The 20,358-nt window shown below is 36.9% G+C and overlaps 2 protein-coding genes across 6 annotated transcripts in view; both read left to right on the top strand.

The window, feature by feature from the left end:
- Window positions 1–3,906, top strand: part of LOC148943519 (uncharacterized) — a 43,264-nt gene extending 39,358 nt beyond the window's left edge. For all 5 annotated transcript variants that reach the window (XM_089100940.1, XM_089100943.1, XM_089100942.1 and 2 more), the window contains one exon: window positions 1,675–3,906. In XM_089100940.1, the coding sequence (XP_088957066.1) occupies window positions 1,675–1,967 (293 nt within the window). In that variant the 3' untranslated portion in view covers window positions 1,968–3,906. The remainder of the gene's footprint in view (window positions 1–1,674) is intronic.
- The window catches only part of LOC148943518 (chorion peroxidase-like), a 353,933-nt gene that overhangs the window by 182,961 nt on the left and 150,614 nt on the right, over window positions 1–20,358 (top strand). The window lies entirely within an intron of this gene.

Below are 20,358 nucleotides of genomic sequence, written 5' to 3' on the forward strand. Positions count from 1 at the left end.
CTTCCTAAGTTCCATGGACCACCTTTTAAATGCAAATTGACCTATAAAAGAATCTTGGCCTTTCTTTGGGCCGCATTTTTATTTGGAGGCTGGGGGGCATACCCAAAAACAATTTTTCTGCGTTAGGGTCCTTTTGGCCCAAGGGCTTGCGAAACTGACCAAACCACAAACTTGTGTGGCTTGTTTCTGTGGCCCTGGCCCTCCTCTTTTCTCCCAGTATAACGTATGATCATTCCAACCCAGAAAGGTGAAGATTCCTGAAAGTTTCAAGCCAATTTCGTATCAGAGATAAAACAAGTCCTCCTTTTCTTTTGTAAACCTGTGTGTAGGCTAAACAATTTGCAATTTGTATTGTTAACTCCCCGCGCCCTGAGGGCTGTAGGGATCATGTCATCCCCAGGACAATATATATTGAACTTATAGACGCTTCTGAATAAAGTTGGCTGTTTTACCATTGTGTGGCACTATAAAATCATTTTTGCCCTAAGAGGACAAAATTGCTATCAAGAGGAAACAACGAGATAGCACTCGATTTAAAGGCCCGATGAAGGCTTTTTAGTCTTCCCGCGTCAGATACTATACAATTCAACATAAATTATGTACTTTTTTCTTATAATTCTGCCAAATAAAATTTCAGATTACCAAGATTTTTCGATAAAGTTGAAAAAAGTTTGGAAGAATAGGAAAATAAGTCTGAGAACTGAGATTAGAATATTGGAAGCTACATTGATGACAGTGGTCAAATATGGTTCTAAAGCATGGGCACTCCGAAAAACAAACGAAGATTTGATAATATTTTCCGGAGAAATTGTCTACGGATTAATTTGGGTACCCAGCTGACTGACTGTATTTCAAACCGTAGGCTGTACGAAAAGTGTGGTTCAGTCCCGCTTTCTAGGGCTATAATGAGAGAAAGGTTGAAATGGCTATGGCACGTTCTGCGGATGAAGGATGATAGATTGCCGAAGATTGTCCTTTTTGGTCAACCATCTAAGGCTAAATGGAAAGCTTGTCGTCCGCCGTTGTGGGAGTATGTCTTGAAAAAGGATTCAAAGAGAAATAGGAAATTCCTGGGAGGGTGTAAAGAGGCAGGCTTTGAACAGATTAGGATGGAGGTGGAACGTTCGTAGTTGTGTTGGTCTCAGGTGGCTTGGTTCTGCGGTGAGTTGTTAGTAGTAGTAGCAGTAGTATTTTCATGTAATAAGTAGATTCAGAAATGCATATTTTTTAATTGGGGGGGGGGGGAGGGGGACAAAATCTAGGAGTTGGACTTAAAAAAAAGAAAAGGAAAACTTAGAAAATACTTGATCATTCCGGAAAATATTTGAATCTTGAGATTTGAGAGGGCGTGAGCTTTGAGATCCTGCTTTCCTGTTAGAGCAGACAAATGGAAGTAAATTTTCACTTATAAATAAATCAAGGACAGAATGTATAATGCCATAATTATGTCATATTTATTCTTAATGCGTATTCTTCCAAAAATCAAGTGTGTTCTATAGTTAACGACTGAAATGGACGCATTAAAGAAAGGTCTTGAAATGAATGGGTGGAGGAATTTGTTCCCCCTCCTATTTCTTAAGTAACAAAATGTTCCGGTTATTTCGCGTATTTCGGCTTCCAAAATTTTTACTGTGTTATTTAATGTATTTATGACTGTAAACATTAAAATTCCAGGCGTGAAGGGGCAGGCAGAACGTTTGGAGCATCATGAAAAAAGACCTCCAAGTGCCCTGAGCCTCCGTCCAAGTGCCCCTGTTTTTCACCCTCGTTCCGAACATACTCAAGAAGTTGGAGGAGTAGGCGAAGAACAGATTTCGGGATTTCAGCAACAAGGCACTGCCGCTGCTCCGAAAGGGGAGATTACTGTTGTAAAGAAGGTCGTTGAAGAAAGCCAAACTGTTAAACCTGTCTCCGTGACGGAAGAAAATATTACAAGACAGTGGCAAACACTTGATAGATCAACATAATTATTTTATTCTATGTCCATTTTAATTTGTTCTAATTTTTTCGTTTTCTTTTGGGTCGTTCGACAAACATTCGTTTTCTTTTGGGTTGTTCGACAAGCATATGTCTGTCCTTTGTGTTTTGTCCCGGTCCAATTTCATTAATTCCGGCATTGCAGCCTAAGGGGTTATTGTGTTTTTAAGTCTGTTTTTTTTTTAAGTTCTGTTTCTTGGCTGTTTTTAAGTCTTAAAAATAATGTTGGTCTTACTGTGTCATCGCTCGATGGAGTCATAGCGCAAACAGAGTAGTGAGAGGCATTTTGGGGAGTTTGGGAATCATGGTTGGGTGTAAGTATGGTGGCTGTGGTGTTCCAGATGCACGCTTCCCTTGCAAAGCTGAACTAAACCTAAAATACAATGATAAAAAGCAGATAAGTTTCCTTACTAAGTCCATTATTCAATTAACTATTAAATTAGTGATTTTAGTAGACAACACTTTTTTCAATAGAACATTTCCAAAACTTACCGTAATGACATTCATTGTATAGAACAAGGTTATTATCTTTGTGCATCTTAAATTAGATTTTGTTTATAGCTGCTGGATTAATTATTAGTGAATGTTTGTTTGAAAAAAGGAGAAGATATTACATGGCTGCCGGTGTCACTCGTAAAATTTATATTCAGTATATATTTGATTCTATATCTGAAAGTCTTCCATTTTCAAACAGTTGTGCTAATTTCGATATTTTAATTGGGTATTCTTAGGATTTCAATGCACAATGATGAGAAAAGTTCCTGGCGTTAAATCGTTGTACTCATTGTACCAACGTCAATACAGATTGAAAATATACTGGCAAGACTAACACTAATGCAGAATTTTCAGGACTCAATAGTTCTTACTATTTGCCTTAATATAAACTATACGGCAAAAACATTCAAAGCTTTCAAATTACTGGTGCGAATAATACTGTTCCAAGGGTCAGTCCCGCAGGGTCTCACAGGAAACTAGTTTTAGAAAAAACAAAAAGGTCACGAAATAAATAGCATATTCTTTCATTTAGATGTTTATAAAAAAAACACAAAAAAACAATATTAACTTGTAGTTCTTGATTCTAGCCAAGCAAATACTAAAATTATTCATGAATTTAAGGCTGATTGACGCTCACTAGTGTCTTCGGTTCGTCAAAGATTATTGAGAAACCAACGAGTCATGAACCAAGTGCTCAATCCTATAAAATAAATATGTTGAGCTAATTTTTGCATTCTGTGGTTCGACTTTTTCAAATCTAAAATTCGGTTTCTGATAATTAAAACTGAAGCTATTTGAACATTTTTGTTTTTAATGTATTTCAAGCTGTGATCAGTTTTTTTTACTAATATTTTTTTTTGTGTTCTTATTATTGTATGCAGCGTTCAGAGGGAAGTTCTCGAGTAGGCTAGATCACACTGGTATTGGAATCCCAAGTGTTTTCTCTGTAAGGTTGTTAGTGTTAGTGGAGATATTTTGGGAAGATGTTTTCAAATGAATAATGTTTGATTAAAATATGCATTATCGTAGGCTAGTTATTCTGTATTTGGTTTTCAAATATGGCAGGCTTAGATGTATCGATGATAGCATCATATTATAATTGGTGTTTTCTGGATATTAAAAAAAAACTTATGGTTGTGAATTTCAGTAGCTTTGATTTGGTATTTCCCACAGTATGGTAGATGTAAGAGCCAAATCAAAACTATCAAGAGTAGTTAGTTTGTAGAAATACCTAGACGAACTATTTTTTGTGCTAATGTTTTATGCGACTTCAATGATATTAAGACTATTGTGTGATTTCAGTATTTGCATCAATGGCTGTGGCTTAGTATTAGACTATTTGAACGTTCTGCAATAAGGATATAATTGTAAAGGACCGAAGACAAACATTTTTTTTCTGCTTTATGGTATTGTAGCTTAATAAATTGCATTTAATTTTCGCTCTTTTCTTTTCATAGCTAAAGCAATAGTGTTCACTTAGTAAAGGGTGACTTGTCTTCCTGGTTTTGCTTATTGTCGGCCTTACGTAAACCGGATGAATATACACATCTGAGGACTGCCTTTTCCAATGTCAACAGATCATATCCAAAGACAAAACCTAGCTGCACTTATTTTGGAATTTGAGCCCCTCCCTCTCAGCTTTAAAGATATAGACGGGCTGATCCTCCTTGGGCGTGTATCTGTTCGGGATCTTTCCGGGGATGGTCTTGAAGAATCTCATACGTTGTTTCACCCCGAGCGGGCGCTCCCCCCCTGGACAATTCCCCTCTGCCCTGTGGAAAATTCCCATTCTAGATCTAAATCAGGTGATTGAAATGATTTTTCATGAAGTTATGCTTGATGATGTATAATTGTGCATTAGGCACTATAAAGGAGGAGTGGTGGGTCATTGTGTAGGCGGAGGGGAGATGTCTAAAAGTGTACAATTCAATGCCCAACTTGTCTAATTCTTCCTGAGCCTTCAGATCAATACAGGAAAGGGTTTAGGAGGAGATAGGAGTAAATATATCATCTCCCTTCATCTAGATTAAGCATGGATAAGGGTACAGCGGGGAGATGCCTCCCTTTTTATTACAGTTTCTTATATTTATTTTAAGGCTTCATTATAAAAACTGATTGTCGTTATATTCTTTATAAAATTATAGGAAGTAATGTGTAAGCACACAACTATATGAAGCAGTGGCGAGGGGCAGGAGCTTCATAGTGCATTTTAATGTCCAAATGTTCTAACTCTCATTGAACCTTCATATACATATAGAATGAGTTTTGTGGAAGGAGGGGGAGGTAAAATTGGTATCTAATCCCTCTTGATGATTCTTGGAATATTTTTGGTCTGCACCTTTATTATTGGTACTGCGGGGTGGTGTAATAGTATCAATTATTACTACAATCTTTTCTATGTAGCATAAATATTTCATTCACATGGCTACCAGCATAGAGAAGGAAAAGGCAGACTGGGCATCATGGGCCTTGCCAGAGAATACTTGGGCATTGGAGGAGGGGGGGGGGCAAAACCTACCATTAGCTATGTTTTCACCGATTTTAAATGATAATCTAAAAGGCTCTGGCTTACGTTTTTGCATTATATTAATCATTATTATTATAATTTTATCTTTTCCTATACAATCTATTTTAACGTCAGAGAACACTATTGTGGAAGTCGTGATGGCTTCAGCCACGTAGAAGACCAAGTCACGCAGAACTTCCACCCACACGAACAATAAGCGTCTCCTTCCACTCGAATTTCTTTAGTAAAATTATTGTTAAGAACTTATTTAAAAAAACCTACTTTTCATCAAAAATTTAGACCAAGTAATCAAATTTTGTCCAAAATTTTACTTACGATGCAACATTTGAATTCTCAAGCAGAAAACTGGAAAAACGAGAAGCTACCAACCAATTTGCAATTATAGGTACATTACTTTAACAGTAATAAATCGCATGTTTATTGGGCTGGTAGCCCACATCATATCTTGGTTAAGCCGGGGCATGATCTGAAACACAATCTGAAATTTAACTAAATGCAGCTTTTTTCAACTGCCGTGTAAGAGTGCATTTTATACGTCGTCCAGATAACCCATTCCACTCACCTATTCCTAGTCTTAGCAACTTACACTTCTTGACATTAATTCTCAAACTTATTCTTACCCCCTGAATTCGCAAAACCTTTAAAAGCTCATCCATTTTGCTAACATTGTCAGCTAGGATGCTTAAATCATCAGCATAATTTAAGTCTAGGAGATTTTTGTTTCCCCTTTTAATTCCATGCTCTCCTATTGCCTTTGCTGTGTTCATTAGGATGAAGTCCATCAAGGTGTTTCTATAAACGGGGATGGCTAAGGTAGGAAATGAGGTTAGCAGCTGGTTTTGTATTAAATCAGGAGTTAAGCAGGGTTGTGTTCTATCCCCCTTTATATGGATCATTTTGACGGGTTTATGCTGATGATTTAAGCATCCTAGATGAAAGTGAGCAACATGAATGAACCGTTGTTAGATGTTTTGCGAGTTGACGGTGCTAGAATAGGTTTGAAAATTAATGTTAAGAAGACTAAGTCACTAATGCTAGGAATAAGTGAAGATGAAAAGGTGATGTTCAGTAACGAAAAGATTGATCAGGTGGGCAGCTTCACTAACCTTGGTTTGGTAGTATTACTAGTAAAGACGGTGGGAGCAGTGAAGATGTTAAAAGTAGAATAGCCAAGGCTCAGGGTGTTTTTTCACAGTTGAAAAAAGTTTGGAAGAATATGCAGCTAAGTGCAAACCAAGATTAGAATGTTAGAAGCTAAAGTGATGACAGTGGTCAAATATGGCTATGAAGCATGGGCGCTCCAAAAAGCGGATGGAGATTTGCTAGATGTTTTTCAGAGAAATTACCTATGGATTGTTCTGGGTATACGGTTGACTGACCGTATTTCAAATAGTAGGCCGTACGAAAAGTGTGGTTCAATCCCGCTTTCTAGGACTATAATGAAAGAAAAGTTGAGATGGCTAGGGCACGTTCTGCGGAGGAAGTATGACAAATTGCCGAAAATTGTCCTTTTCGGCCAACCGTCTAGGGTCAAACGGAAAGCAGGCCGACCTCGTCCGGGGTGGGAGGACGTCATAAAGAAAGATTTATAGGAAATGGGAACTTCCTGGGAGGGTGTAAAAAGGGAGGCTTTCAACCACCGTATTTAAAAGAATCATTTACCTCACTTATCAGCACCTGGAGCCTTATTATTTCTTAATCTGTTTAATACTGTTACTAATTCTTCCACGCATAATAAATCTTCCTTCCCATCCAAAGTGTCATCAACTTTTCTATCCATTGCTATATATTTTCTAGTGACTATCACGGTTTAGCACATTCTCAAAATGTTCTGGCCATCTCCAACTCTTTTAAACCCTTATCACTAATTGTGGCCCTGTTCCTGGCCTTAACTGGAACAAGTTCACACTGACTGTTTCCTCTCAATTTATTAACATTCAGTAAAATGTTTGAATATTATGCCGTCTCTCTGCATCTTTCAGAACTTCGACAGTGTTATTCATGGTCTCTATTTAACCCCTTCTTAACTCATATTTTAATGTTTTCTCCACTCTTTACATTCCTCTTTTTTTTCATATTATCTATCACTCAAAGAAATCTCGTACAAGTCCCTCCTCTCAATTAAAGATAAAGCATTTTCACTTGTATTTCTTCCTAGCTGCATTTGCAACTTCTTTTTCTAAGACTGATCGCGATTGATTGATTTCACAAACAATTTTCTTAAAATGTTTCAACTCCATCTTCTATATAGTCAAGTTTAAAACTCTCCTGTTTGTATTCAACTGTTCCTGGAAAGTTTGTCTACAGAAGGCAGTAACCCTTTCTAGATTTCAGCTTTAAATTAACCTAATACCCTGCTAGATGGTGATTTTTATACTTTTAACATCGATAGCAGCACTCCTGTATACCCTAGCACCTTGTATAGATCCTGCCAGTATTCGGTTTGCAATAAAATAAAAAGGTTAGCCGTCTAACCTTATGTGAATACAACGTAAATGAATCATGTGAATACAACGTTAACGTGTTATGAATCATGTGAATACAACGTTAACTTAGGGGCAATTTTATTTATTTTTGTTGTCTATTTGGCACTGATTGAATCTGTTTTTTTGGGTTATCAAAGTCAAAATGAATTGAAGGATCTTATTTATTCCTTTTATCTCCTAATTGCACACCTAGAAAGAATAGACTATTATTATTTTTAAATGTAACAGTTGTTTTTTGAAGCAACTGGCTTAATCATTTTCATTCCATTGTCCGTTTTTGCCACATATCTTATCAAACTTTAAACCTTAGAGGAATTGGACCATCCCCTATTTGGACATCCCCTCCCCTTTCCAATGAAATCTGTGTTCTTTTTATGAAATTTTTAATGAAATTGTTACTGTTACGTCGCCTCCGTAACAGTAACAATAATATTTTTGGTGAAATATGCCTATAGCATCATCACTGAATACTTTGCAAGATGGAAACGGGATCGTTTCATAAACGTTGAAAATACCAACCTGGATGGACACTTAGCTGGTAGATTGAACATTCAACTATTTATAAAAGAATTTCATGCAATTTAAATTGTAGATTTTTGTTGTTTTTTGTTAAAAATGAGTGACCAAAACAAAATTGAAAGTGCTAAAAAAATTGCTCAAGCTCTTGCAGGAGAAGATGAAGAGGTGAGTTGAAATAGATTAGCTTCGAACTAGAAGACTAAACCTGTAAGGAAATCTGTGGCTAAGGTCAAACGGCTAAAGTAAAATATTAGCTATACTACCTGGTAAAACTTGTCTATTTTTCATTTTTGGCGTTAACGCCCTAGGCATACGTGCAAGAAGGGCAAAACCCTAGTTTAACCACGTTTTACCGTTGAGTCATGTAAACGGAACTTTCACAAACAGATCTACTGCCCAAATTGCCACCTTAACACTCGATTTTCAATGGCGATTTTATTTATTACGATATTTTGCAAAGAAATCATACTCAAACAACGGACCACACTTGGAAACAATGAAAAAATGTTTTTTTTTTCAAGACATTGGAATTTAAACTTTAAATGAATATTTCGGCTCATGTCCAAGGGCCGTCCTCAGCACAACACAATCGCAAATATAAAAAAGAAACTTAGTTTACAATACGAGCTTTCAAGGTAATTAAATGAAAAAAAATCAAGAAATTATTTTTTAAACTAAAAAATTCTTCCCCATTGTTTCTAAGTGTGGTTCTTTTTCTGTGACAGGAAGGTATTTTGGTCTTCGTTGCTCTTTAAGAAATTATACTCGCGTGAAACCAGGGTAAGAACATAAGGAAATCTCTAAATAGAGTTTGTGCTCATCAATTTTAGTGCTCATCATATCATGCCTGTATACGCTATAAAAAGGAAAACGCTTTCTTTTCAAGTTTGGCTCACAATTTGGGTACTCCTGTACTAAATGCACTCTTTTATATACTGCAAGGAAACCACTCACGAAAAACACAAGGCATACACTCGACCAAACCCAAGATTGACGCTATCTGATGTTGTCTAAACAAGTATGCAGGGGTTTCTCACTCTGGGAACTATATTTACACTGTTGTGTTTTGGGGTTTGGGGGGGGAGGTACCTAGGTTAGGTTAGGTTACGTATTTAATATATGCTATGCTTTAGTACCCATAATGCATTTTTATTCCAACCGTTAAAAATAAGAAAAATTTATTTTACCTTTTTAACGATTTAGAGGAGTCGCAATATGTGCTGCTTAAGTAAAAAGCGATGTGGGCACAATATATTATTTATTTATTATTGTTATTATTTTTCTAGACCAGGGCACTTCGCATCGAAGGAGTTGTTATACAAACTTCAAACAGGGCTCAGTCGATTGGAAATTGAAAGAGCTAGTGCCCTTTTTAATAGTCGAAAGTGATTGGAGGGCATCCAACCCCCCTCCCACATCCACCATTACCCAAAACAAATCCAATGAAAATTGTGAGATAGCCATTTTGTTTAGCCTAGTTCAGAGGTCCGGAAATTATGTCTTTGAGGATGACAACCCCCCCCCAGAGCCCTCACAGCCAGGGTTGTAAGGTCAGTTATATACTATCTGTAACACACGCGCCATATTATGTAGGGAAGATGCTTAAGAAACTAGTCAAACGGGTTCCTTTCAATTGACAATTGGATTGGAAACCGTGTTTTGTTACTGCGTTTACAATATATAAACTATGGTTTTTTGGGGGGTTTAGGGGGGAAAAGGTACCTAGGCTGAGTTAGGTTAGGTTACGTATTTAATATATTCTATGTTTTACCCCCTTGCCCCCCCCCTTAATGTGCAAGTATATAGCCAAATTTTGTTTCTAAACTATTATATTTTTATCCTATTTTGTTTTATTTCATTAGCATTAACCAAACTTCACTTTTCGCGTGTATTAGTACCGTTGTGTGTATAGTACATAAGGACCGTTGTAAGTTATGCCCCGGGGGCATATAAGGTTTTGATGGAAAGGGTGGTTGTATAAACTTTGGAAGGGGATCATTGAATTGGTAATCCGAAGTTCTAGATCCTTTTTTAAGATTCAAAGTAGTTGGAGGGCGGACAACCTCCCCCACACACCTTGTATTTTCCCGAAATGCATCTGATGGAAATTTTGAGATTGCCAGTTGTTGTTGTGGAAACTTCGAAAAAGGCTCATTTGATTGGAAATTGAAAGGGCTAGTGCCCTTTTTAATAGTCAACCGTGAATTGAGGGCAACAAGCCCCCCCACGCCCATCAATTCGCAAAATACATATAATCAAAATTTTGAGATAGCCATTTTGTTCAACTTAGTTGAAAAGCATAGATATTTTGTCTTTGAGGATGACAACGCCCCCCCCCCCCTGCTGTCACTGAAACGGTTGTGGGTTATGCAACGAGGGCATATAAGGTTTCTATGGAAAGGATGGTAGTAGGAACTCTAGGGGGGGGCTCATTGGATTGGAAATCAGATATTCTAGTGCTTTTTTCAAGAGTCAAGGTGATCGACTGGCAGCCATCCCCTCCCCACGTAGTATTTTCTCTAAATTCATTCGATAGAAATTTGAGGTATCTATTTGTTCAGAAATAGTCCAAAGACTATATAACAAAGCCTATGGGGTTGACAGAATCGTCCAGAGTCTAGGGGTAATAGTTGTAATTTATGCCCCAGGGGCATATACGGTTTTTATGGAAGCGGTTGTCGTGTGAACTTTAGAAGAGGCTCATTTGATTGAAAATGTAAAGTTCTAGTTCCCTTTTAAGACTCAATCATGATGGAGATCAACTAGCCTCCCTCCTGACAGCCTCTTTTCCCGAAACGCAATCAATTGAAATTGTGGGATAGCCATTTTGTTACCAATAGTCCAAAAATCATATAACAATGTCTTTAGGGTGGACAGAATCCCCCAGAGCCCAAGGTCAACGATTGTAAGCTATGCCCCGGGGCATATAAGGTTTTTATGGAACGGGAGGTTGCATAAACCTGGGATTGGATGGAGCTTACTTGATTGAAAGTCGCAAGTTTTAGTGCCTTTTTTAAGAGTCAAAAGTGAATGGAGGGCAATCAGTCCCCCCCTCCCCCAAAGCCTATCATTCCAAAAAACACATCCCATCAAAATTCTAAGAGAGCTATTTTGATTAGTATTGTTGGAAGGTCCATCGATTATGTCTCTGGGGATGTTAACCTCCCCACAGTCCTCAGGACAAGGGCTCTGAGTTAGGCAATTCGTTCATTATTTACACATAGTATTTGTTATTGAGTTAGGTATGCATGTTTGAACTTCACTTTCCAAAAAGACGAAGGGCATTCAGATGAGCCTTTCAGAGAGTATCTAGGAGAGTGTTGAACTAAATCAATACAAGTTATCTCCATAAGGGTTGTCAAAAGGGGTTGATTCAGGAATGACTGAGTATATTAATTTGGATCTTTCAGGAAATGATAAAGGACATGATCAATTGACCAAAAAGGTATTATTAGCACGCCGGTACTACTACTGCTAACACCAACGCTACTACTACTATTACTACTAATTCTGCTACCATCACTACTACCACTATAATTACAGTTTCTGTAGCGAGTACTGTCAAGGCTGGAGATATTGATACGGACACTTGAAGAAACGTCGAGGGGTAAATTGAACTAAATCAAAACATATTATGTGCATAGGAGACTGGCTTTAACCGGAACACCTCTATATTTGGGACATTCAACTTTTTAGTGTCTTAATGTTCCGTAAGAAATCTAAATATGCCAACAAGGAACTGTCATTTAGTATCCCACATGTGAGTGAAGTTTGGTCAAGATGACTGAAAGTTTTTTTCAAAAAGTTTGAAAAAGAAAGTTTTTACGGTTGTTTTATAATCCTTTTTCTGAATTTTCAATTCTTGGCCATTCCTGAATGTCTGAAGGTATGAAATCCATATTAATTTCAGGTGGTAGAGTATTCATCAAGGTTTAGAAGGTCCTAAGATTTTATAAGTTTACTAGCGCTATCTTGGAGAAAAGTAAATAAACCCAAAAACCTTGCCAACGTGGAGCACTGGGACAACTGGTGATAGTGATAACTGGGACACCATGTCTGCATAGTCTCATTGTGTCCCAGTTATGACAGGGTTTATAGGTACAACCCTATATATATATATATATATATATATATATATATATATATATATATATATATATATATATATATATATATATATATATATATATATATATATATATATATATATATATATATATATATATATATATATATATATATATATATATATTAACTGACTGGCCGGCACTAGAGATCACGGACTCTACAAAGAAGGTAGACGAAACCCCACAAAATGAGACCACCGGTGATGTTTCTGGTTGTTCGAAAGTGGCAGTCCTTTCTCCAGAAAAAGTCGAGTCTCTTCCTAGGGCAGGCAAAACAACAAACAAACGAAGGAAAAAAGGCAGCAGCTCAATAATCACAAGCACGCCTGTGAAAGAGATAATAAAAGAAGCAGCTAGGGAGCAAAAAGAAAAAATAGAAAAGAAAACACTAAGAAAACCAAAGGGAACTTGAAGAAAGTAAAGATAAGAGGAATCAAGAAAAAGCTGAAAAAGCTAAGAGACTGGACCTCTGGTAAGACTCAGAACTTAGCGAGGTGTCATACGTTCAATATGGTGACAATTTGGATGACTTGCTCTATGATGGAAGTAACGAAGAAGAAGAAGACTTGTCAATTAGCTTTTTTGATTTTATCTTAGTGAAGCTTCGATCCAACACCAGATTGTGTTACATTGTAGGATAAGTAGCCGATGAAGCAGGGGAAAAATCACCATACAGGACAAGAAAAAAAATAGTTAAATTTTGGCATCCCTGCTTTCAATAAAAAAAACTCAAGATATTATCATTTAAATATAATACTTCCCTACCCCCCTCCCCCTGGATACCACCTTGATAGGATACAGTCGCTGCTTTAAATTAAAAAATAATCACCTTTTTCGCATCCCTGCTTTAAAAAATAAATAAATTTGAGATATTATCATTTAAATATAATAACTCCCTATGCCCCCCCCTCTGGATACCATCTTGATAGGATACCGTCTCTGCTTTAAATTAAAAAAACAATTAACTTATTGGTATCCCTGCTTTCCAAAAAAATTCAAGGTATTATCATTTAAATATGATAGCCGCTACCCCCCCCCCCCCGCCTCTGGATACCATCATGATAGGATACTGTCTCTGCTTAAAAAAAAAAAAAAATTAACTTTTTGGCATCGCTGCTTTCAATGAAAAAAAATTCCGAGACATTATCATTTAAATGTAATACCTCCCTACCCCCTCCCTCCTCTGGATACCAACTTGATGGGATACCGTCTCAGCCTTACATTAAAAAATAATTTACTTAATAATTAACTAGGTCACTGTATGCTTCAAACAAACACGCGAAATAACATTAGACAGCTTAGTGTTGCTTGAACAAAAAAAAATTACGGGTATGAGTAAAGGGGTACAATGACAACAACAAAAATGCCGAAACTATTCAGATATACCTCAAATTATTGGAAAACTGAGTCATAGATTTGCCGTGGTATTCAACAAGATCAAAAGGATCTAATTAAAAGGGAGCACACACAAAAGCGAAATTAGGCCAGTAGCCTATGAGACATCGCGAAATACCCAAGACAATGAACAAGTCTCAATGGGGGGCCCTGGGTCTATCAAAATATTCAATGGTTTCCCAGGGAATTTGATATCATTTTCTTCCGTCTCCACTTTAAATGAAAAAAAAAATTATCTTTTTGGCATCCCTGCTTTCAATAAAAAAAATGTTGAGATATTATCATTTAAAAATGATAGCCCCTATCCCCCTCCCCCTATAGGCAATGATTTACAATTTGTTATGAATCATGTTTTTGGGTTAACTTCCGTTTCAATCTTTAATTCCCCAACCTTGTACATGGCTTAGTCTATAGCTAAATTTTGTCTCAATAGAAGGGGTTGTTTTTTGATAATTTCTTAAACCACATTGGCCTGACATCGCATAAAGAAAGAAAAAACGAGCAAAAATGGGGTTTTTATAGGCCAAATGAAAATACTGAAAAAACAAAGCGAATATTTCGAGAGGAACGTTTGTTTTTTGTTGTTGTTTTTTTCTTTTCGGCACTTTCCTTGGATACATCGTTTCGTTTCGCGCTGAAGAAGAGAGGCGTTTGTCCTCTCGAAATATTCGCTTTGCTTTTTCAGTATTTTCATTTGGCCTATAAAACCCCCATTTTTGCTCGTTTTTTCTTTCTTTATGGGTTGTTTTTTTTGGGAGGGGGGCGGGTGAAAAGATTTCAGGAAGAAGATTGTATTTTCTTTAATCTATCAGGCGTTCAACAATTGTGTATTGAAAATTAAGAAAATCTTATCTAAAAACAGCAAAAGAAAACGAAGTTCAGCAAACTTACGATTCAGCAGTAGAATGCTAACTTATGCTTTGGTTGAAGCTATAGGAATTACCATGCTATTTGCTTGAAGCTATAGGAAAAACATTTCCAGAGCATGTATTATGGATTTGCTTGCCTTGTGTTCCTTGGCGTCTTTGAAGAGCATGTACTTATGGATTTGGGTGGATTATGTTCCTTCCTGTGCTATTCTAAGGGTTTATGTTCCTTCCTATGCTATTCTAAGGGTTTATGTTCCCTCCCATGCTAATCTATGGCCTTATGGTTCCTTCCAGTGTTACTCTATGGGACATTTACACGTGATTAAACACGTTTTGAAACTACATGCTATTTGCTTATGTCCCCTTGGTACCTTTCCAAACGAGTGGGGATTCCCCACTGGTTCCTACACATTGCAAAAAGTGAGCAGTATGAGCGGGGATTCCCCACACAAGTTTGTTTCAACTCCACGTTTTTCAACCAGACTGTTATTTTTTTTTTAGACAACACCCATTTTTTGGACCAATCAGAGACAGCGGAGGTTGCTCAATATACGATAACTTGATTGGTGGTTGGTTACAAATAAAAGGAGTGATTTTCATAGAAAAAATTCTGATTAGTCTGAAGTTGGTTGTGAGAGTGTTAGGACTCTAAAAAATGGATAGATTTGAGAAAGAGTGAATCATGGGGAATCTAGCGCTTATGGAAAAACGTTTGATTCTAGATGATAATTTTCTAGAGTTGTCTATTCAAAGGAAGATATTTTCTCAAGGAATGCTTGTCGATATAATGAAAACTGATTCTCCATCATTAGACTATTGCATGAAGATTCTACGTCGTGGTGCAAATGCATTTACACAATTTATTGATATATTAATCACGACACGGCAAAATGATATGGTGGATATGCTTTTAAACACTAGTTTAGAAATTTAGGACTTTTTTCTCATGAGAAAGATGGCGTTCAAGGATGATTTACTCCTCTCTCTCTCTCTATCCCAGTCAATTTGTTGTTGCTGATAGCTCAGTTTCATTGTGGCAGTGAGAGTGTCAACACATGAAAAAAATGTTCCATACATATCCGCTATGCATGTTCACACTGGGAAGCAGGTCATCATGTGAGAATCGCACAATGATTGATGAGTATAATTAAAAGTGTAGATTATGCAACCCGTGTAAATTACATAGAGGATATGCTGTACAAATTAAAGGTTGTAATTCCTGTCATGAAGAGGTGTGTGACTCTCATCCTAGAGGGCACCTATGCTCCAATTGCCACTATGATAAATGTAATCAATGGGAGAATACATATCCTGGTATGATTAGAAAGAATCCTAAGCGTGATTTTAGTTTATTTTAGTTTATCGTGGTTTTAGATTGTTCTGGGAGGAGGAACCGGGTCAGCGATTCAACTGTTGGAACAACAAAAGAATTTGGTTTCTAGGTCATCGTTGTGAAGACAATGACTACTACGATTATAAGCCCACTGATTTTTATTTGGCTCTGAGGGAATGTGATTCGCCACTTGAGGACACTGTTTGTGACATTACTTCAAATAAACAAATTGAAACATGTGAATTCTGTAGAATGAATGAGAATAGTATCATTGACTATACAAAGAGATATGACAAGAGTGAAGTTACACTTTACTGTAGAAAATGTGACTCTGACATTGCAGTACATCAGGATCAGTATACTGTGAATTCGGATAATCTACCTGCATTAGTTGTTATCGACAAATACCTAGTAGAAGATGAAATCTAAAGAGTAGAAAAGTTGTTTTTATCATGTACATACATTATTTTTTATTAATAAGCAATTTCACATACATTTTTAGGATATTTTATTCGTAGGGCACTAAAATCAATATTAAACACGCTTGTAAGTATATTTTCCACTAAAAAGTCGTTCAATCGAGGTAAGTCAACGTAGATGTTGAGAAACTGCTTGTAGGTATAGCCGCGACATCTGAACATGAAAAAGAGTAGTGCATGAAAACATCATGTCTTAGTCGTTAAATCCTGTATTCTTCGTTGATTTTGAATAATAGTTTTCCCACTGCTTTCAATAAAGTTGCTGAAGGTATGGAGTATACAATTTATACGATAGGCTAAAAAGATCAAAAAATTCTATATTCTATGCTGTTTGAAAGATGCATAGTCAATGCCCGGTCTTCAAAGTTGATGAACTGTTAATAACATTGATTAGGCTATTGTTAACACTTGGAATGTTTTCAATGAAGTCCGAAGGTATGCAATAGGACTTGTACTGGGACATGTATGGATCCATACTAAATACGTTGATTATTTGGTTTGTGTTCCTGGTGCTAGGTCTATTAGAACACTCCCGTCGGTAGTGATTTTCCAATAGGTTTCAAAATGACTCAGTGATATTAGCGTGATACTCTCAGTCAAAGCATCGGCAAATGTACACTCTAAACGTACATTCCCTGTTCGTACTATGCTCATATCCTGAGTCCCCGACAAGTCCAAAACAATTACCCCATGATTTTTTGAAAACATTGAATCGGTTATTCCATTTTCAAATAGTTGAAAGTCATGATCTAGGGATTGCATGGTCAACTCGTACAGAGTTCTATAGGATTTTTCGTCAAATGATAGAGTGTAGAGTAGAATACCATTCCCTTTGCACACAAGACTAGATAGACCGAAAAAATTAAAATCATGGGGGGATTCAGTCAAGGATGCAGTAGCACTGCCACTCTTCACAAAGGTCAACGCAAATTTTTATGGGATTTCTCAATTGATCATTGATGACTTGGTATAGCTACAAGAGCTGTTGGCAATGTGACGTTGATTGGTGATCGTATGGGGAACAAGAAGTTTAATTTTCTTGACATTTGCTCTTAGATTTTCCATTGTCGATGCAACAGAGCTCACAACCTGTTGTTTTCGAACGTGGAGAATTGCCGATGCGATAATGACATTGGTGCTGCCGGAAGTGTTTTTCTCAAAATGAAATTGGATGGGGCCAGTTGCAATTTTATGTCAATATTGACATTGGGGGGTAACCATTGAGATATATTGAATATCTCATGATTTAATATTCCAAACTGATGATACTCCTGGGTCACTGCAGTAGTCAACTAACCGTCAGTATCAAAACCTGAACGATATTCATAGCCCAATGATTGTCCTCTCAACTCCGTGTATGCCTTTGGTGTCATCATCATAAATTGTATGTAGCTTGCATAGTTGGATAAATTATTGCTAGTGCTCACAAATGTTCCATTAATAAATATATTAATTTGTTTGAATAGGTTGTGTAGAATACAGTTTTCGTAGGAGAGACTCTTGACAGCAGTTGGAGTTGTTTTATCTGACTTTTTCTTCACCGCAGCATTTAAATCAATAAATGTTGATGACAAATCAATGAAATAGTCTTCATTGGAAAATATTTGAAAGTGTATATTTTCCGAGAGTTGTTGGGGATAAAATTGTTCATAATAACCATACTTGACACTGACATACACATTTTCAGCATTGAGTAGATTCAATGAGGAACTGATTGATGGCTATGATTCCTTGTGGGGGAGATAAGTTATCTTAAGAGAAGAAATCCTTTGATCTAACAATATTTTTCTTTTTCTTCTTCTTCTGCTTGTTGGTCTTCCTTGTTTTATTCCTCAAAGTCCTTGTGGATGTCCTTCGCTTCCCACCTAGGTGGAGACTGATGAGCAAATGACGCGCACGCATCCTTTTCAATCCCTCCCCATTTTGTCGAGATTTTAATTGCTCACCAACGGCTCTTGCTGAAGATCTAATATTTTCCTTAACACTCTCCTTGAAATTCTTGCTCAACCGCCAGTCCTGTAGTGTATAGGCAGCAAAATTTGATGCAGCAGGTACAAGATATTTTCTGGCAAGGGGTAGTGCAGAACGAAATAGCCTAGCAAACCAGCTACCAAGACCATAGCCAGACATTGTAGTACGCCCCAGGTAGTAGTCCAATCCATTGCCTATTTGACGTGAACTCAGAGCACCAACATAGCAATCGATATTGGGACAGACAAATGGAATTCTTCTATTGTTCATTTTAGGTGTTGCTGGTGTCGCCGACAATGGGTCGAAAATGACATGTAATCACTGCTAAGCCTTTTGTTATTGCTAGAGGATCACCCAATTCACTTCTTAGTGTTAACTGACAGAGTTACAAATACGAAGTGTTTACAGGAATATACTGAAGATGCTTTATATTATAGTGATGAACAAGTTCATGGGTTGTTTTTCGTTCAAGACGTAGGAGGGGGACATTTGAATTACCAACTCTCGATGTTTCCACAAAAGATGCATAGAGAAATATGCAAGAGTCCGAGGCGAAACTAGGAGGATAATCAGCAAAAATAACTTGATCCATCCCGTAAACGGTGCCAGCATTTTTCCCATTGATCATATTCTTTTTTAAGCCAAGAAGATTTCTCAAACTATCATCGAGAATAATTACTTCAGTGTCAACAGGCTAAGTAATTGAAATTCTTTCATGTTCTAATGAATAATGAAAACGGAATATACTACTCCTACGATACGAGATTTTTCTATTGATTGTATGACACAAATCTCTCATATCATCATATTCAATATATTTCAATTTGACATGTGGATACCCGCAAGATTTAAGTGCTTCAACCCATTCATATTCAACAAAGAGTGACCAATCGAATGTTATAACTTTTATATCATAAACAGGATCCTTTCTCAGGATGTCATAGGTATTTTTGAGAATACAATCGACAAGAGCCACTTCTTATGCACCATCAAATTAGATGGCGGGGGAGAGTTTCGTCGAAAAATCACTTGTCTTATTCAACCCATTGTAGAGAGGATCGGAAACGTTGGTCATAAAAGTTACATAGAAATCATTGGGCATTGTCAATATGTTCAACACTGATCCAAGAATCAAAATCAGAGTTGTATCCTAGCCACCAAACAAGTAACTGTTTCTTACCCCTGTGAGTACGAGTCTTTAATATCTTTTCAATTTGATAGATTTCATTATTATTTTTAACTTTTTGTAGCTCATAGTCATAAAAGCCGCCGAGAATCTCTTCATCTTTGGTATCACGCAACCGATAAGTTATGGGTTTAGTGTCTAGGATTTTTGCCACTTTTAAAAGTTCTGTGGACCACAAGTAATTACCCTTTTCAAAAACATTAGTTGTTCTATTATTAGTAGTAGGCGCGGCCATGGCATTATACTGCTATTAATAGCAGTATGATGATTGTGTAGGCGCGGCCATGGTTGCACTTATTAAAACAGCTAATAAGTCATTTCACGGCAGCATAACGTAAATTACCCAACGAGGCTATCACCAGAGGATGAATTGGCAATTAAAAATAAAGAAATGTGTTGGATTTGTAAGGGGAAATTTGTTAAGGGTAGTGTGGGAACGTCAGTCAATGACCATGACCATTTAAGTAATTATGTTTTATCGGGAAGGAGTAACTTTCGTGGAATGGCACATAAATATTGTGATTTAAACAGTAAACAGCAATACATCCTACCGGTTTGCATGTACAATTCAAACTATGAATTAAAATTCATTTTACCAGTGTTGGCACGTTTGCAGAAAGGTGTAATGATGGATTGTCCATGGGTAGATGGGTCTTTTTCATATAAAATCATACCTAAATCATCTGAGAAGCTGCTTATATTAAAATGCAAATAGAAAATGGTTGAACATAATAATACGTACTGGAATAAAAAACACTATTTAGATTCCTATAGTTTTTTTCATAAGTCCCTAAGCCAATTGATTCAAGTACAGAAAAGCGAAGATTTTAATAGCATCCCCCTCATTAAACAGCAATTTCCAGATGATGAAATGTATGATTTATTAACGTGTAAGGACATATACCCCTAGGAGTACTACAGCTCGGTCTTCAGGCCACGTGAAGAAAAATTGCCATCCATCGAAGCGTTTTATGATCCACTTTACGATTATCAA

This window comes from Artemia sp. Qi Xiang Cuo, chromosome 15 (assembly GCF_049724085.1).
Source record: "Artemia sp. Qi Xiang Cuo chromosome 15, ASM4972408v1, whole genome shotgun sequence".
NCBI classification, from domain to species: domain Eukaryota; kingdom Metazoa; phylum Arthropoda; class Branchiopoda; order Anostraca; family Artemiidae; genus Artemia; species Artemia sp. Qi Xiang Cuo.